Raw genomic sequence first — 19,030 nt, forward strand, 5'->3', positions numbered from 1 at the left:
GCTCAGTGGTAACATAGGCTTGATAAATGCACAAACAAACACAAAGACACTACTAAACAATTCAGAATCAGTACACTTGTGAGGTGAACAACATGTACTACTCCACCTCTGTGGCCCTTGGAAAGGTAAGACGCTTTACATGTAGTAGTGACATAAAACAGTAACTAGTTATAATAGCAATAGCTTCTAGTGTCTCACCACACACACAAACACACTGTAGCCTACAGTAATCCGCACACAGGTGAACAGTTAGAAGACAACCCCATCCCTCCTTGTTTGCCCACGGACCACTATAACTGTGACACACAACAGCATGTCCACATGCGGCAGTGTGGCTGGCTGCTGTTAATATATTATTATTATAAATATATATATATATATTATAAAGTATACATGCATGCAATTGTGTATTAGGCCTACGTTAGCTGTAATACTTGGCTCTGGGAGAGTTACGTAATTGTGTCCTTTTAGAAAACCATGTCGACGAGAGACGGTGATACGAGTGGATCGAACATCCGATGACCTGCGAAAAGTGAGTTGCAATAACAAGCAACTCGTGATCTTAGAATGATAAGGTTCTATCTCCGTTTAGAATGATAAGGTTCTATCTCCGTTTAGAATGATAAGGTTCTATCTCCGTTTAGAATGATAAGGTTCTATCTCCGTTTAGAATGATAAGGTTCTATCTCCGTTTAGAATGAGAAGGTTATATCTCCGTTTAGAATGATAAGGTTCTATCTCCGTTTAGAATGATAAGGTTCTATCTCCGTTTAGGGCAGTTCAGAGATATTGAGCGTCAAAGTTTTTACATTCCATTATGTTTTGTGAGATGGAACCTTTGTATTTTATGAATTACTAACTCAAAAATGTCAACATTTTAAAAATAACACCACACAGGCATTAATAAACGCCTAATGGATCAGATTATGTAAAAAACAAAATTTTGACAAAAATGGAATAGAACCTTATAATTCTAACGTCACGAACTGTCAGTCCAGTCGATAGGGTGAATCTAGTCTACAACTCGTTCAGATGCAGGGGAGGGGTTGAATGTTGCTTGCCGTTATTCTGCCCAGATAAAGAACTGTCACCTCTGTGTCACACTGGACTCATCTTTAGGCAGCTCGTAGGGATGTCTGCTGTCCGATCAACGCTGCTGGTGGGAGAGGGGAACTTCTCCTTCTCTGCCTCCCTGGCCCTGAAGCTGCTGTCCCTGGCCCAGCGCTGCTCCATCACCGCCACCTGCCTCCAGGGCCAGGAGGAAGCACTGGGCCACCAGGGGACAGCCATCAACATCCAGGCCATCAGAGACTCAGGTGTGTGTGTGTGTGTGACTTAATACACATATTTAAAGCTAATGTAAACATTGTGTATTGTCATGGGTGTACAGTGTTTTGCATTAAACGTGTGTGTGTGTGTGTGTGTGTACTGTGAATAACATACTGTGTGTAGGCATAACTGGTTGTTGGCTCAGCACTACTGTAACTGACTGTTTTCATAATGTCAAGATGCACTGATAGTATTTATGTCCTTTAGAGATATTGTACATGTATGTGGACATAAATAAAACATTTAAAATGTGTGTGTGTGTGTGTGTGTGTGTCTCAGGCGGGGAGGTGTTGTTTGAAGTGGACTCTACGCGGCTGGAAGGATGTGCGTCTCTGCGTGGTCGTGTGTTTGACCGGGTGGTGTTTAACTTCCCTCACTGCGGTCGTAAGAGTGGCGTCAGGAAGAACAGAGAACTCCTCCAAAACTTCTTCCTCAGGTAAGAAGCACCCCTCTAAATCTCTCGTCACTTGACAGGAGTTGTCGTACAATAATGCTATAGGCTAGATGTGATGGATTGAGTACACAGTATCGCTTTCTATTGGCCTCTGATGAGGTAGATAGAACAGAATGTGCCATATTAGACATGTGCAGCTACCCAATACGTTTGTATCTTTTGGGCCCAGTTTCAGAATGTTTAATCTGGATCTGGATCTATCTTAACAGATTTCGAGTAGCATCTTGGGGAAATCAGCCAACTCGATCTGATCCTGGATAGCAAAAAAATAATCCGAATCATTCTGATCCAGATTAAACATTTTGAAATACTGGGCCCTGGGGGGTATGGGTTAGGGGTCAATTTGGGTTCAGCAAAAGTTAAGTTAAGTTAACGTACCACTACGTTGATACTACTGTAGTAACTAGGGATGTCCCGATCCGATACTGATATCGGATATCGACCCGATATTGGTCCTGAATGCTGGATCGGGGATCGCACCAGAAAAAAAAAAGGCTCCGATCCGATCCTACTGTCATCCGCAGTCAAACTTATGTGTATAAGCGATGAGGGAATAAAAACAGTGAACAGAACGCGTGTCGCCGAAATGCTTCACGCGAGTCCTATATGCGCTTAAAATGCGCATAGCGCTTCACGCGAGTCCTATATGCGCTTAAAATGCGCATAGCGCTGCGCTGTGTGCTTCCGGTTTCATTACAAAGAGGTTAACCCTATATGTGCCTGACGTCTAACAACATTCAAATGACTCTAACTTCATATTTTTTCGGATTTCAATGTATGACACATCATTTGAAAGCTTATGATCTGTAGTTCCAATCCACAACACGTCGCATTTGTTGCTTTAATAAAGGCTGGCAGTCTTTAATTTAACTGTTGTTGGTGTGGACTATATACTGGGGAGGTATTTGTTATTATTCAGGGGTCAAAAAATGTATACAAATATCGGATCGGTATCGGTATCGCCGATACCCGAAGCCCAGGTATCGGTATCGGTATCGGTAGTGAAAAAGTGGGATCGGGACATCCCTAGTAGTAACATTAGGTTTGTGTTGTGTAGTGATGTTAGGTGTTTGGTGTGTTGTAGCTGTGTTCTGGTGCTGAGGGAGGAGGGGGAGGTCCATGTCGCCCTGTGCAACGGGCAGGGCGGGACCCCAGCCGACCAGCCAATGAGAGAGTGGTACAACAGCTGGCAGGTGGTTGCCATGGCAGCAGAGGCAGGGCTCATCCTTAGTGATGTCCGTCCTTTCGACAATGATAGACATGACAGCTACAAGTGCACAGGATACAGGTAACTATGCACACTGGCTACAGGTGCGAGCTACAAGGGAAGGGTACGGGTGAAGGTTAATACCTGCCAGTTTTGTAATTGTTTTTGTTTCATCCCTTGAATTGTGTGTGTGTGTGTGTGTTTCTCTCTGTCAGGAGCCAGGACAAGGGCTTCCATGTAGAGAAAGGACTGACCCATGTGTTTACGCGTGGCCCCCCCTACAGCGCCCCTCAAAGGCTGAGTGTGGAGGAGACCGTTGGAGGGCAGAGAGTCCAGTACCACATTCCTGCTGAACTCAGCGACTATATACACAGGTACACACACACACACACACACACACACACACACACACACACACATACACACACTGGGAGTGTTGGATGACATGACTGACAATATTATCGTAGTTATCAGATCTGTGTGTACTTCAAAGCCAGGTTTTTAGAAACAACTGTAATCATTGCTAACTCATTGTGAGCTGGTGGTCTAGGGCTGAATAGAATGTACTCTCTTTCTCTCTCTCTCTCTCCAGGGGTTTTTTCTCTCCAGGTTCTGTCCATCCTGTCAGGCTGGTTCAGGACTTCCTCCTGGAGGGGTTGGCAAAAGAATGGTCTATCTCCATGGTGACAGAGCCCCTCCCCATCCTCCTCCACGTTTCCCCCCAGCAACTGCAGACCTGCTGCCCCGAGATGGACTCCACACATTGCTACTGGATACACCCCTCGTCCACATACACCCCTCCCATTTGTAACCCAACGGACAGGCCTACTAGGACAGACACGCACACTCCCTGCTCTGACGGCGACAAGCACACAGACGCCCTCTCGGACACGCTGGCAGACACGCATATAACCGAGTCAGACCTACGAGGCGAACGGGAGGAACCATGGGAGGAGGACCGGGGGTCTAAAGCTGAACGGGACATCAACAGGGTGCGTCGGGGGGAAAGCGCTGTTGGTTTCGTGCTGCGTCCGTCTCTACTACCTCAGATGGAGGAACTGCTGAGTCAGCGAGAGGAGGGAGATCGGAGAGAAGGGGCTAGCGGGGTGGGGGAGGGCTGTGTGGACAGGGAGGTGGAGGGAAAGGGGGTTAGCGGTGTTGGCTCAGTTGAAGAGGCCCAGACGGAGGGCTCCCCCAGGGTTATCGGTGGTTTTATTGGGGTTCTATCCGGCGTCAGCGGCCTGGTTCTCAAGAGATTTCCCATCAGCCCTTGGGGCCCTCCTGCCTTCCACCAGCTTCTCCTCTGTGGCGAGTGCGACGCTGCCTCTAAGCCGCTCAGAGCTCTAGGACGGAGCCTGGAGGGCCTGCTAGCTCCGCACGGGGTTTCCCTGGCCTCGGAGGAGGGGGCGTTGGCTCTGACGGCCCAGCCGACGGGTCGGATCGGCCAGGTGTGGGTTAGCGACGTCGCCGACGACGTCTCGAAGGTGCGTGTGAGGGCGAGTCTGAGTTTGGACCTCCTGGCCGCACTGCTCTTCTCCCTCCCCGACTGGCGCCTGCTCTGGTCAAAGGACCCGCGCTTCCTCGAGCACTTCCTGCTCGAGCCGTCGCCAGGGATACCGTTCCGCCCGTTCTCCTTGTTCCCGCAGCGCTTCAGCTATGACATCAGCTTCTGGGCGGGGCCGAGCTGGGAAGAGGGGGAGTTCCACGCGGTGGTCAGAGAGGCCAGTAGGGGCACCGTGGAGCAGGTGGAACTTCTAGACACTTTCTTCCACCCAGACGGCGCGCACACGACCAGCTACTGCTACAGACTCGCCTACCTATCTCACACGCACGCACTCTCACACACACACGCCTTGAAACTACACACACACCTGCAGACACTGCTGGCCGCACGCATGCTGGGCACCGTCAGGTAAAGATGGTGTGTCGGTGTGTAAAACCGACTTATACGTATATTCACAGACACACGACTATGAGACGAAGAAAACCTCATTGCCTTCAACTATTCTCTAAGCACGTTATTGACTCAAACCTCACATTTAGAATTTTGGATAGTAGAGCACTGCTTATTAACTATTACAGTGTTGTTTGAAGAGCTTGGTTTGATGTCTTTTTTGACATATGCATTTTATCTAAAGCCTGTTTCTAACTTGTGTACAATGAGGGAGAGCAATAATTATATTGTGCCAGATTTGGAGCTACGAAGTCCCTCATGTGCAGGTGGACGCAGGGCATGCTAACATTTTAGACACCACTGCTCAGGAATGTGACAATTAGTTTTCTCTCCTCTTGATGACAGTTTGATTGTCAAGTGATATTGTTAATGATCTATTGGCAATCGATGTAGTGATGTTGTATATCCTGTATCACATGCGTGTTTACTACAATACATTATTTTGGTTCCGCCAATCAATTTACAACTCATTTAGTAAAAGGAGTAAAAACACACCTGAGTCCGAATGTCCAGATTTACTTATGACTTACTTTATTTAATGAGGGAGAATGAATGAATAATGGAGAGGATGGATGGATGGATGGATGGATGAAATTAATATAAAAACAGATTATCTCTGCTTCATCCCAGTTAGGTAAATAAAACATTTGTGTTTTGTGTGCGTATGTGCAATTTGTACTATAGGTTAGTCATGTATGTTATGCAACAAGTTTGACATGCAATGTAAATCCACTTGGTTCATTCTGTAGTTTGTGTCTTCAATTATGTGTTGCGCCCTCTGGTGGCAGAAACCGAACCTTGCTCCGCTTTCGTCACTCTCCACGGACGGTGGCGGAAATGCATCGGACATTTCCATTGCCAATGCCCACCGCTTTAAAATCTCATATTTGAAGAAGCCAAACCAACCAGTAGATTATGGCGGCGAGACTCCGACAACGAAACAGGCGAGGGAGCAGACAAGACGCCAACAGCGTGAATCTCCCCAACGAAACGCGGACACCGAGACCACCGGAGAAACCCGGTGATGAAGGCAAGACCCCGGCAGACACACGGCAGCAGGAGTGAGTTCTGGTAGTGAGATGGGAGAAGCTTATCGCTAGAGCTTTCGCTGCTTTACCGCACTTGACAACCAATTGAAAATAAGCAAGTGACATGCGCTAATATTGTAACTGCAATAAACGTGACAGAAACGTTGTTTTAAAGCACCAATGCACATGCACATCAGGTGCCCCGCCATGCAAGTGTCCATGCATCCGTCATGTTCATTCATACGTTTGTTTAATTCACACTTCATTTGTTCTCTCGTGTTTTCTTTAGGTAGTACCTTGTTATTTATGTGATGATGTCTGGGGATAGACTTGCGTGAAAAGTAGAGGGGCGCTTAATGTCTAGCTACTGTTTTGCTGGTCGTGGAGCTGTCATGCATTAATGCTTTAAGCGAGACTCAAGAGTGTGTTTTGGTTGAGAAACTCCGATTGGAGTGTCTGTAGGAGAGAGAGGAGAGCGTAACGCTGACGTGGTCATAATAACGCGCTGACGTCACTGCCGGGGGGAGGTGGTGATGGATCATTATAGCAAACTGGGGGGTATTCCATCAAACTCGCTAAAGAAAAATCCAGGCTTATTTCGTTAAGTCTCGCGAGACTCTTAAAAAGATCCAGGCATATATTGATAGATCTCGCGAGACTTGTCAAAATAAGCCTAGATTTTCCTTTAGCGATGTTGATGGAATACCCCCCTGGTTGGTTCTTAAGCTTGTGCTTCTCCAGGGATGACAGATCTGCGGAATCTGTGTCTTACAGTGGTTGCCTATACATTATGCACATACATTATTATGCACAGACCTATTACTATTATTATTATTATTAAATAATAATAATATTATTATAACTAGACAAAGTGTGCACTCAATAACCCCCCCTCGTGGATTTGAGGGAAAGTAACTGTTGAAGCATGGTGCATGGTGAGAAGTCCCTGTTGCCCAGGAGTTGGGTGGAGAAAACGTGCACCCACTTTTTGTAGGAGTAGAGATTCTGACTGCAGCCCAGATGTTCTGCACCAACGCCCGGAGGTGTCATATTAATATGAGACGGACGTCAGATCAACTGCTGTGCTATTAGAGCTGAGATGCAACGACTTCACTTGACGCACACATTCACTTGCCTTATTTACCAGACACTTAGAAGCCTGGGTCAGAGGTTACAAATTCCCTGACCACAGGGAAGCTAAATAGTAAGGGGTACTATGTATGCAGGAATTGCACGATTCACTGGTGGTGTCCCTTTTTCATGTTTTTGTGTATTGTTTTTTTTAAATTGTTTGTGTTTGTGTCTGTGCAGGTCTGTAGGAAAGGGGGGGCAGGTGTGGGCACCGGAAGGTTCCACAGCATTTAAATGCCTGCTCTCAGCGCGCTTCTGCGCAGCATTGCTAAGCAACATCTCTGACTGCGATGAGACCTTCAACTACTGGGAACCGGTGCGTAGTGAAGCATGAATACACATACACACACATACACACACACATTTATATGAAGTGCAGTATGGGTTGTTTCTGAACTAGGCCATACAGTGCTGGGTGTTCCAGTTCCCTAAATTGTGGACACTTGTGTATTGAATAGAAATGATATTATCGTGGCCTGGGGTGGTCCAGTGGTCTAGCACCGCGGTCTACTGTGCACACACGTGCCCATGTCGGCATGGGTTCGAATCCGACCCGTGCCCTGCTGACATGCCCTCTCTCCCTTCTTCTCCTTACTTTCCTGTCTGTCTTCACTGTATCCGTCTGATAAAATGTACAAATATGAGTAGGACTGAAAAAAGTAGAAGCCTGTCTGTACAATGTGCCGTTTTTCTTCCTGCTACCAACCGTCTCTCTGCTGACGGGATGTCCTCCCCTCCAGATGCACTACCTGCTGTACGGGTCAGGGATGCAGACATGGGAGTATTCGCCTCTCTACGCCATCAGGTCCTACGCTTACCTGTGGTTACACGCTCTGCCTGCCTGTTTACATGCTCATATACTACAGACCAACAAGGTAATACACACACACACACACACACACACATGATATTCTGTGTAACTGCACATGAAACACAGAATGATTGTCCTTTCAATTTCAATGCTTGTTAATGCTTGTGGAATTACGTTTTTTTAATGGCTCTTGAACACACACACACACACGCACGCACGCACACACACACACACACACACACACACACACACACACACACACACACTCACACACACACACACACACACCATCCCATTGAAAATGGTAGCACCAATTTAGTTAGTTAGTTTTGTCTGTCACTTAGGAAACCAAAAATGTGCCAAGTCAAATGAGACAGTGTGGGACTTTCACAATGTACACCAACACGGAGGTCTGACGGTTGTGTTTCAGGTGCTGGTGTTCTACTTTGTGCGCTGCATCCTTGCCTTCTCCTGCTGCGTCTGTGAACTCTACTTTTACAAGTTAGTCTCCCTCCTCCTCGAGTGTGTGAGTGTACGGGACAGTGTGTGTCTAGTTTTTACACTGCAACTGTAACTGCCAACTCCACGACAACATAGCTTCACAATAATGTTAGCTGTCAATAAAGCAATGATGCGTGAGAGGCTGTGTGTCAAGGCCGGTGGTGGCTATGGGCAGCCCTTGCCCTGCTGACACGCCCTCTCTCCCTGCTTCTCCTGACTCTCCTGTCTGTCTTCACTGTATCTGTCCAATAAAATAAAAAAATATGAGTGGGACTGCCCCACTCAGAAAAACAAAGGACATAAACATAAAAAAACGGACAAAACGGGCAGTTCCAAACCACTCGTACTATATACCCACGGGTCTGGCTGTCAGTTACTTGATATCTTCCAACAGGGTCAGTGTCTAGTGTTCTTAACAAAATACTGACTGTGTGTGTGTGTGCGCGTGTGTGTGCGCGTGTGCGTGCGTGCGTGTGTGTGTGTTGCAGGGCAGTGTGTAAGAAGTTTGGTCTGCACGTGGGCCGTCTCATGCTGGCGTTCCTTGTCCTTAGTTCTGGAATGTTCTGCTCTTCAGCAGGTGGGTCAGGAAAGGATGCAACACTTAACACCTCTCTCGGATGAGAGGATTGAGAAAGGGCCACTCTCTCTCTAGCGCCTGCGCTCTCTCTGTCTCCCTCATCTCTCCTCCCTTCTCCCCCCCTCTCTCACAACCCCTTTCTCCCTCCCTCCCGCCTTCCCTTTCTTCGCCTCCCCCCTTGCCCTCTCTGCACCTCTCTCTTTACTCCCCCCCTCTTGCTGCCACCTGTGGTCTCTGTCCTCCAAATAACAGATAATTGATCAAAGCGTGACGACCCGTGTGTCTCTTTCTCTCCAGCCTTCCTGCCCTCCTCCTTCTGTATGTACACTACCCTGGTTGCCATGACAGGCTGGTTTCAGGACACGCCCTCTCTGGCCATTATGGGCGTGGCCGCCGGAGCCATCGTCGGCTGGCCCTTCTCTGCTCTGCTTGGGTAAGAACCCTGCCGCTCGGGTCTCATTGGATCAGAGCCGGCATTCTCCTCTGTGACTGTATGAAGTGGTTATCCTGTGTTTTTTTAATATATTATATTCTTTGGGGGGGGGGGATTTCTGCTTGTATTGGGATAGAGACAGTAGAAATGGACTGTACTTATATAGCGCCTTATTCCAAAGCGTTTTACAACGGCCTCTCTTTCACCCATTCACACACCACTACTACTCAGGCTGGGTGTAGGAGAGCTGGTAGACGAACCTTCACCAAAGCCCCTCTGTTTAGCCTCTGGCCCTCCTTGGTTTGGCTGTGTGTTGTCAGTAGTGTTGATATTAACCATGATGGGATGGCCTTTGCTAGGATACCGATCGCCTTTGACCTGCTGGTGCTGAAGAGACAGTGGAGGAGTTTTATCACTTGGTCAATTGTCGCTCTGCTGCTGCTGTTGGTGAGAACCCACATGCATACAGACACTCTCTCATGCACACACACACACACACACACACACACACACACACACACACACACACACACACACACACACACACACACACACTCACAACCACTGCTCACCTGCATATGCACACATATTATAGATAGATGCAACAACAAAATGTAAACCATTACCATTTATTTTTAGATCATTAATCCATTCAACTGGTGTGTGTGTGTGTGTGTGTGTGTATGTTTGTGTGTGTGTGTGTGTGCAGGTGCCCTTAGTAGCAGTGGACTCTTCTCTCTATGGTAAACTGGTCATCGCTCCACTCAATATTCTACTGTACAACGTCTTCACACCCCACGGCCCCGATCTCTATGGTAACCAAACACACCACAAACCTTTCCACAACTTACGCCGACAACGTACACCTCTTTGCATATTCCTCCTCAAACTATGATCATGACATGAACGGTGGTCAATCATAGCTTGATAACACAACAACATGGAGGTCTGACGGTTGTGTTTGATAACCCAATACATACACTATGACAGCACTTTACACATTGTGTTTCTGTACCAAACATAGTATTCATTTGTAAACTGTTTCATTCATTCATTCGTCTGACACTATCCAACACGTTGTGTGTGTTACAGGTACAGAGCCGTGGCATTTTTACTTTTTCAACGGGTTCCTGAACTTTAACCTTGTGTTTGTCCTGGCCCTGCTCTCCCTGCCCCTTACTGCCCTGATGGAAACACTCCTGGCCAGGTTTAACGGTGAGTGAGAGTGTCTGTGTGTGTGTGTGTGTGTGTGTGTGTGTGTGTGTGTGTGTGTGTGTGTGTGTGTGTCTGTGTGTCTGTGTGTCTGCGTCTGCGTCTGCGTCTGCGTCTCTGTGTGTGTGTGTGTGTGTGTGTGTGTGTGTGTGTGTGTGTGTCTGTGTCTGTGTCTGTGTCTGTGTCTGTGTCTGTGTCTGTGTCTGTGTCTGTGTCTGCGTCTGCGTCTGCGTCTGCGTCTGCGTCTGCGTCTGCGTCTGAGTCTGCGTCTGCGTCTGCGTCTGCGTCTCTGTGTGTGTGTGTGTGTGTGTGTGTGTCTGTGTGTCTGTGTCTGCGTCTGTGTCTGCGTCTGCGTCTGCGTCTGTGTGCGTGCATGTGCGTGTGTCTGTCTGTGTGTGTATATATATAATATATAATATAGAATGGAAACATTACAGTGAGTAATATATGTGTTTGTGTGTGTCTTTAGTGCAGAACTCGGGCCGGCCCTACTGGCTGACTCTGTCTCCCATGTACCTGTGGATGCTGGTGTTCTTCACCAGGCCTCATAAAGAGGAGAGGTTCCTGTTCCCCGTCTACCCCCTCATCTGCCTCAGCGGGGCTGTAGCACTGTCCTCTCTACAGGTACACACACACACCCATCTACCCCCTCATCTGCCTCAGCGGGGCTGTCGCACTGTCCTCTCTACAGGTACACACACACACCCATCTACCCCCTCATCTGCCTCAGCGGGGCTGTAGCACTGTCCTCTCTACAGGTACACACACCCATCTACCCCCTCATCTGCCTCAGCGGGGCTGTGGCACTGTCCTCTCTACAGGTACACACACACACACACGCACACACACACACACACACACACACACACACACACACGCACACACACACACACACACACACACACACACACACACACACACACACAGCTTTCACATCTTGTGGAATCACTGTCCTCTTTACAGGTACACACACAGACACACACACACACACACACACATACACACAGGCTCAAACAAAGAATTGAGGCTGTTTTCAGAGCAAAGGGAGTCCCTACCCAGGATTAATATAGTGTTCTTAATAAAGTGTTCTGTGAGTGTATATATATATATACATATGAATGATGTGTTGCCTGTGAGATGTGATGCGTTTCCTGTCTTGAGGGATGTGTTCCTTGTGTTTCGTCTGCAGAAGTGCTACCACTTCCTGTTTCGGCGCTACCGCTTGGAGCACTACACCGTCTCCTCCAACTGGCTGGCCCTGAGCTCCCTGCTGCTGTTCACTGTGCTGTCACTGTCACGCTCTATCGCACTCTTCAGAGGTACACACACACACACACACACACACACACACACAGAGACTGCCATGTACACATTCAGACACTTCACACGCAGTCGCTATCGGTTTGTGATGTTGTCAAAGTATGTGGTAAGAAAAAAAGTGTGTGTGTGTGTCTGTGTGTGTCTGTGTGTGTGTGTGTGTGGTGTGTGTGTGTGTGTTGTGCTTGCAGGCTATCACGCCCCTCTGGATCTGTACCCAGAGTTCCACCGTATCGCCAAGGACCCGGCCCTCCACTCGGTCCCTGAGGGCCGGAACGTGACTGTGTGTGTGGGCAAGGAATGGCACCGCTACCCCAGCAGCTTCCTGCTGCCCAACAAGTCAGTGTGTGTGTGTGTGTGTGTGTGCGCGTGTGCGTGTGCGTATGCGTGTGTGTGTGTGTGTGCCTGCGTGGGTGCGTGCTTGGGCGTGTTAAAGAGCCCTTAAAAACCGTCATTCCGTAAGCATAAACAAGCATTGAAATCGAAAGGACACTCGTTTAGTGTCTCATGTGCAGTGACACAGAATATCTTTATTTAACTTTATTTAACTGAATAACTTTTCCAAAAACGCCGGTCGAGAGAGGACGCTGGCGTTGCTTCTTCGCCGCTTCTCCGCCCGAAATCTAGGTGTAATTGCAGTATACAGAGTAGATTGTCCTACGATTTAGATTTAGTAATCTAAAAATGTATTAGACCCCTATACTTTCTTTTATCTATTGTTTTTGTTTCTTTTTATTTTACTACTCGATCTTTTCAGTTTGTAAAGCGTCTTTGAGTGTCTAGAAAAGCGCTATATAAGTCTGATGTATTATTATTATTATTATTATTATTATTATTATTATTATTATTATTTCGGCTTCCGTCATCTTCAATTGGTCTTAAATGTCATTTCAAATATCAGCCTTTGTGCTTGTCAGAGTGTGCTCTGTTAGAAGGGCATTTTTGTGACTCTGTCCTCTCTCCAGCTGGCAGCTCCACTTCATCCAATCAGAGTTCAGAGGGCAGCTTCCTCAGCCCTACGCCGAGGGCCCGTTGGCCACTCAGATAATCCCCGCCCACATGAACGACCAGAACCTGGAGGAACCGACCAGATACGTGAGTCTCCCTGCTCGGTGCTGTGGCTGCTGTGTGCTGCCACTGGGTGGTGGTGCACTGGCTTTCCTGTGGTGGTCATGGTTTTATGGTGGTCATGGTTGTGTGGTGGTCATGGTTGTGTGGTGGTCATGGTGGTGTGGTGGTCATGGTTGTGTGGTGGTCATGGTTGTGTGGTGGTCATGGTTGTGGGGTGGTCATGGTTGTGTGGTGGTCATGGTTGTGTGGTGGTCATGGTTGTGTGGTGGTCATGGTTGTGTGGTGGTCATGGTTGTGTGGTGGTCATGGTTGTGTTGTGGTCATGGTTGTGTGGTGGTCATGGTTGTATGGTGGTCATGGTTGTGTGGTGGTCATGGTTGTGTGGTGGTCATGGTTGTGTGGTGGTCATGGTTGTATGGTGGTCATGGTTGTGTGGTGGTCATGGTTGTGTTGTGGTCATGGTTGTGTGGTGGTCATGGTTGTGTGGTGGTCATGGTTGTGTGGTGGTCATGGTTGTGTTGTGGTCATGGTTGTGTGGTGGTCATGGTTGTGTGGTGGTCATGGTTGTGTGGTGGTCATGGTTGTGTGGTGGTCATGGTTGTGTGGTGGTCATGGTTGTGTTGTGGTCATGGTTGTATGGTGGTCATGGTTGTGTGGTGGTCATGGTTGTGTTGTGGTCATGGTTGTGTGGTGGTCATGGTTGTGTTGTGGTCATGGTTGTGTGGTGGTCATGGTTGTGTGGTGGTCATGGTTGTATGGTGGTCATGGTTGTGTGGTGGTCATGGTTGTGTTGTGGTCATGGTTGTGTGGTGGTCATGGTGGTGTGGTGGTCATGGTTGTGTGGTGGTCATGGTTGTGTTGTGGTCATGGTTGTGTGGTGGTCATGGTTGTGTGGTGGTCATGGTTGTGTTGTGGTCATGGTTGTGTGGTGGTCATGGTTGTGTTGTGGTCATGGTTGTGTGGTGGTCATGGTTGTGTGGTGGTCATGGTTGTGTGGTGGTCATGGTTGTGTTGTGGTCTTGGTTGTGTGGTGGTCATGGTTGTGTGGTGGTCATGGTTGTGTGGTGGTCATGGTTGTGTGGTGGTCATGGTTGTGTTGTGGTCATGGTTGTGTGGTGGTCATGGTGGTGGGGTGGTCATGGTTGTGTTGTGGTCATGGTTATGTGGTGGTCATGGAGTTGTGGTGGTCATGGTGGTGTGGTGGTCATGGTTTTATGGTGGTCATGGTTGTATGGTGGTCATGGTTGTGTGGTGGTCATGGTTGTGTGGTGGTCATGGTTGTGTGGTGGTCATGGTTGTGTTGCAGGTGGACGTGCGGCAGTGTCATTACCTGGTGGACTTGGACACAGAGGCGGAGACGCCCCATGAGCCCCGCTACGCCGCCGACAAAGAGGAGTGGAGCGTCATCGCTTTCAAACCCTTCCTCCATGCAGCTAGGTTAACACACCACACACACACACACGCATACACACATACACACATACACACACCACACACACACATACACACATACGTGGGCGCCAATTGCGCCCACATCCCTTCACCAACCGTCCTGTGGCTCCCCCTGCAGGTCGGAACGCGCCATGTTCCCCACAAACGTGTCTGTCAGATTCAGCATAGTATCACAAGTCTCTCTGTTCAGGGTTCCCGCACTGGTCTTAAAAAGCCTTAAAGGCTACAATCCAGCACACCAAATTTAAAGGCCTAAAAAGGTGCCGAATTTCAGTTATTCTAGTCTAAATATGAGGTGCTAGGTCTTTAAAATGAGATCCTGCAAGGAAATCAGTCCGACCACATCTATTTACGCGGAAATTAATCAAGCTGGAACCCCAAAAAATGCCAATTTGCTTCCTTTTTTGTCTGTATGGCAGTGAAATCCCTAATTCCGTCACCTCGAAGATGACAAAAAAGCTATCATATGGTGTCGCGAATAGGTCTAAAATTCTATTCAAAGAGGTCTAAAAAAAGGTCTTAAATTGTACTTGTTGAAACTTGTAGGAACCCTGCAGACATCTCCAATCCCCCCCCCCCAGAATAACGTGTCTTATCAGATTCAGCATAGTATCACAAGTCTCTCTCTCTTTCTCTCTCTTCAGGTCGTCTCCTCTCTTCAGAGCATTCTTCGTACCCTACCTGTCAGAACAGCACACCAGCTACATACGCTACGTCATCCTAAAACCTCGGAGATCAAAGCAGTCGCGTAAACGCACCCACGCCTGACCCCCCTGGACTCGTATCACTGTATCAACTGACAGCTCAGAACTCTGCCCCCCCGAGCCCCCCTCTCCCACGGACCCCCAACATCTCTAATGCATCCCTCCGTCATGTGTCTGTGTCTCTCTGTGTGTGTGTGTGCGTGCGCACGCTAATATGTGTTTATGTTTGTATCATGTCAGTGTGTATGTTTATCAGACACTTAAAGATGTTTAGCCCTTTAAGGTCTTTAGTCCCTTCTGTCTCTGCTGTTGTTTTTGGGCTGTTGTAATTGTGTGTGTGTGTGTGCGCGCACGCGACGCGCGTGTGTCTGTTTGAGGCATCCGGACTGGTCGAGCAAATGTTTTATCTCAACTGTGTTGACTTGTGCAGTAGAAGGTTGTGTGTGTGTGTGTGTGTGTGTGTGTGTGAGAGCGAGAGAGAATGAGAATGAGTTGTACCTGAAATGGTCAATAAAGATAAAATAAACATAGCAGTCGCAGCAGTGTGCAAAGACCTTTATTCAGAGTTGGGGGGGGAGGGGGGGGGGGGGGGGGCGGGGAGCATATCAAGAACAAAATAATCCCTGTGTCGAGATGCCATGATGTGTTGAGAGTCCAAGCCTTCCATCTCACCACACACACAGTGATCAGTGGTTCTCATTCCCTTTTTATTTATGTATGTCGGAAGGTTTTCTGATCATCATTACAAACACGCATACAACACTCCCTAACCATGATGCGTCCATCCATGGACACGAATAACAGACGAATAACAGTGGTGATAATAAGTACTACTTCCTCATTCTCTTTGGTGTCATGCCTTGTGGTCAGGCTGAGTTCTGAATTGACCCCTTAGGTCCGGTTTACACCGCGAGCGTCAACCTCAGCAGGGCGTGTGCGCGACGGAACTCCAGCGGCTCTCACTGTTGTGGCTTCCACACTGGTTGCGTGTCATCTGTGGCTCTAACTGCGGAGCTGCTACTGCCCAGCCCTATCTTTGAATTCTTCTTGTAATGCGCGTGGCACGCAGACAAAATAGGCTGACTCTCTAAGCTGGCGTGCCGCGGCTGTACGGCTGCTCTAACCCGTGAAACGTGGCCTAAAATGAGAGGTTGACGCGTGCGGTAGAAACCGGCCTTACCCTTCCCTGGTTCCTTCTCTTGGGTGTGTCCTGGAAGCCAAACGTAGCCCCACTTCTGAGACGAGGGTTTAAACAGTCACGGAATATGTTGTTGACATGAATATCAATTTGATAGTAAACGGTATAAAACTCAATAACTGAGAAACATATCAATCACAGGTATTGTCATTACCTCAGGGAAGTGGAAGAGGGTAGTGGAGTCAATTTGAAACTCAGCATCCATGTCTCAGGCACAGTAGGGGTCAGGGTCCGTGACCTTGCGGTGACCCCAGCAGGCAGGGGGGCAGCATAACAGGGCCATGCAAACAGGCTGTCACACGCAGCAGAGTAAGTCAACAAAACACTGTACACAGTCACTCTACCTTCACATTCAGAACACAAGTCACAATTGCTGCAGGTTTTTTGCAACTTAGCAGAGAATACTGTATCTCTCCCACTCCCTCAACATTGAACTGTTGGCTGGACCGAACTAACACCCACCTTTAACAGTTCCACAACCGTTTTTCTCTTCTTTCAATTGCAAAATAAGCAGCAATATGACAGACAAACTCATTCAAGGACCCCAATTGAAATAAGCCAGTGGCTTTCTTGGGTTTTTATCCTGTTAGTTGACCTTGTATGTAATATGTACTTTCATGTACCTACTTCTGCAAATCTTTTAATAAAGTTTTCAATCAATCAATCAATCAATTCACTCACTCTCTCTAACACACACACACACACATACACACATACTCACACACACACACATACATACTCACACACTTCCATGCGCTCTAACACACAGTCCCGTGGTGGATCAGTACCCATCGCTGTCAGCCCACTCCGCTGTCTCTCTGAAGTATCGCCCGCTGGCACCCAGACTCGACTCTTTCCCGTACCGATCCACACTCGTGGTCTCGTACGGTTTCGCACGGTTTCCGTAGCGACCCAAACTGGCGTGGTGAATGTCATTATTCCCTGAGTTACTGAGGTACGGCTCGTAGATGTCACTCTTCACCCCCTGCCTCCCCAGGCCTCCCGGACCCAAACCGGTCTGGTAGAACTCTCCCTTCCCTCCCAGACTGAACTCTCCCTTCCCTCCCAGACTGAACTCTCCCTTCCCTCCCAGACTGAAGTCTCCCTTCCCTCCCAGACTGCCTTCGTACAGGTCCCTGTCTCCGTAGCCGAGGTCGTTCGTCCCGGCGCGGCGACCGAGACTTTTATTATCGTACGGCTCTCGGTTTCCATAGTGACCCAGACTAGTGTCGTTCGTCCCGGCGTGGCGGCCGAGACTTTTATTATCGTACGGCTCTCGGTTTCCATAGTGACCCAGACTAGTGTCGTTCGTCCCGGCGTGGCGGCCGAGACTTTTATTATCGTACGGCTCTCGGTTTCCGTAGTGACCCAGACTAGTGTCGTACGCCTCGCGGTTCCTTTGGCGACCCAGACTGGTGTCGTAGAAGTCGCGGTTGCCGCGGCGTCCCAGACTGAGGTCGTTGAGCTCGAAGTTCAGGAAGCCGCTCTCGGTGCTGGCCAGCGTCACGAAGCCGCTCTCCGTGTCCCGGCCTCCCAGGTTGTCATAGTCACCGGGGGGGGTTAGGGTGTCTGGGGAGGAGCCTAGGAAGGAAGTGTTCTTGGTGTGTGGGCGTGAACCGGCTAGGTCCACCGCCTGTTGGGAGCGAATCACGTTGTAGACGTCGGGAGGGGCGGGACTAGGACAGAACCCTGGATCACTCTGAGACGTGACTCCCTCCGATGGCCGCTCACGCTGCTTCTTCCTGCACGCACACAGACACACACACGCGCACACACACACACACACACACACACACACACACACACACACACACACACACACACACACACACACACGAGATGAAACAGCAGAAGGTTACTGTATGTTATGCCCATGTGTACCATGTGCTATTCGCCAGGCTTTGAGGAACGCTAGGTTGTCAGGCCATGCTGTGTACTCACCGTCGGGCACACAGCTTGAAGCAGCACACTCCAGTCGCCGTTAGCAACAGGAGCAGGAGGGGGATGGTGGGAAGGATAATGTATGCCACATTCAGGGCTAACACACACGGACACAGAGACACACACACACACACACACACACACACACACACACAAGCACAGAAACACACAGGGTTAGATGTTGTTCAGAGACACGGTAAGGGGGTTTGATTTTCAAGCTTTCTGGTCAGAGATAGATCTCTTGTGTTTCTCCAGTCACATGTCAAGTAGTCAAGTGTCTTCAGAGACATACAAGGACGGTTATTAGCCTGTCCAGTCTGTCAGGCGCCTGAGACTGCTTGAATGACACAAGATGACGATGACGTTCGGGGGTCATCGGGGTGGTACCAGGGCTGGACTGGGACTAAAATTAGGCCCTGGCATTTTTGGCCCAGACAGGCCCACCCCAATCGGTCGGACCACACCCACCAGCACAAAAATACTTGCCTTATATACTCGTCTTATATACTGTGCTGTACAGTCATATGACAAACTGTAGTATTCCCCCAAACCACTACAAAGACGACTACATACAGTAAGCAATGGTACCAGTGCAAGTAGACCAGTGTACTCAGTGATCAGATTCCAGAGCGAATTTATGAACGCAGCCTTGTTGTTCTAGATTTTTTTTTCCATTATCAACCTATCATTGCGCTTTAGAGTAAAACAAA

At 48.6% G+C, this 19,030-nt stretch overlaps 2 protein-coding genes across 2 annotated transcripts; both read left to right on the forward strand.

Annotated features, from left to right (window-relative positions):
• Positions 1-1,132: 1,132 nt before the first annotated feature.
• On the forward strand, positions 1,133-4,906 carry LOC308174906 (ferredoxin-fold anticodon-binding domain-containing protein 1-like; the record flags this gene model as incomplete). Its single annotated transcript, XM_080550018.1, has 5 exons — positions 1,133-1,316; positions 1,609-1,765; positions 2,868-3,071; positions 3,206-3,364; positions 3,583-4,906. 5 exons carry the CDS (start codon positions 1,133-1,135, stop codon positions 4,904-4,906), a joined length of 2,028 nt encoding a protein of 675 aa, XP_080406144.1.
• Positions 4,907-5,859: 953 nt separating this feature from the next.
• LOC308174302 (alpha-1,2-mannosyltransferase ALG9-like) lies at positions 5,860-15,645 on the forward strand (the record flags this gene model as incomplete). The annotated part of the gene is made up of 15 exons (XM_080549381.1): positions 5,860-6,005; positions 7,284-7,419; positions 7,844-7,978; positions 8,345-8,415; positions 8,904-8,992; positions 9,290-9,425; positions 9,785-9,872; positions 10,135-10,240; positions 10,518-10,640; positions 11,107-11,261; positions 11,827-11,956; positions 12,146-12,293; positions 12,920-13,049; positions 14,332-14,462; positions 15,122-15,645. 15 exons carry the CDS (start codon positions 5,860-5,862, stop codon positions 15,243-15,245), a joined length of 1,848 nt encoding a protein of 615 aa, XP_080405507.1. The 3' UTR covers positions 15,246-15,645.
• Between the last annotated feature and the right edge of the window lie 3,385 nt (positions 15,646-19,030).

This window comes from Nansenia antarctica (genome assembly GCF_963989245.1).
Source record: "Nansenia antarctica genome assembly, chromosome: 20".
NCBI classification, from domain to species: Eukaryota; Metazoa; Chordata; class Actinopteri; order Argentiniformes; family Microstomatidae; genus Nansenia; species Nansenia antarctica.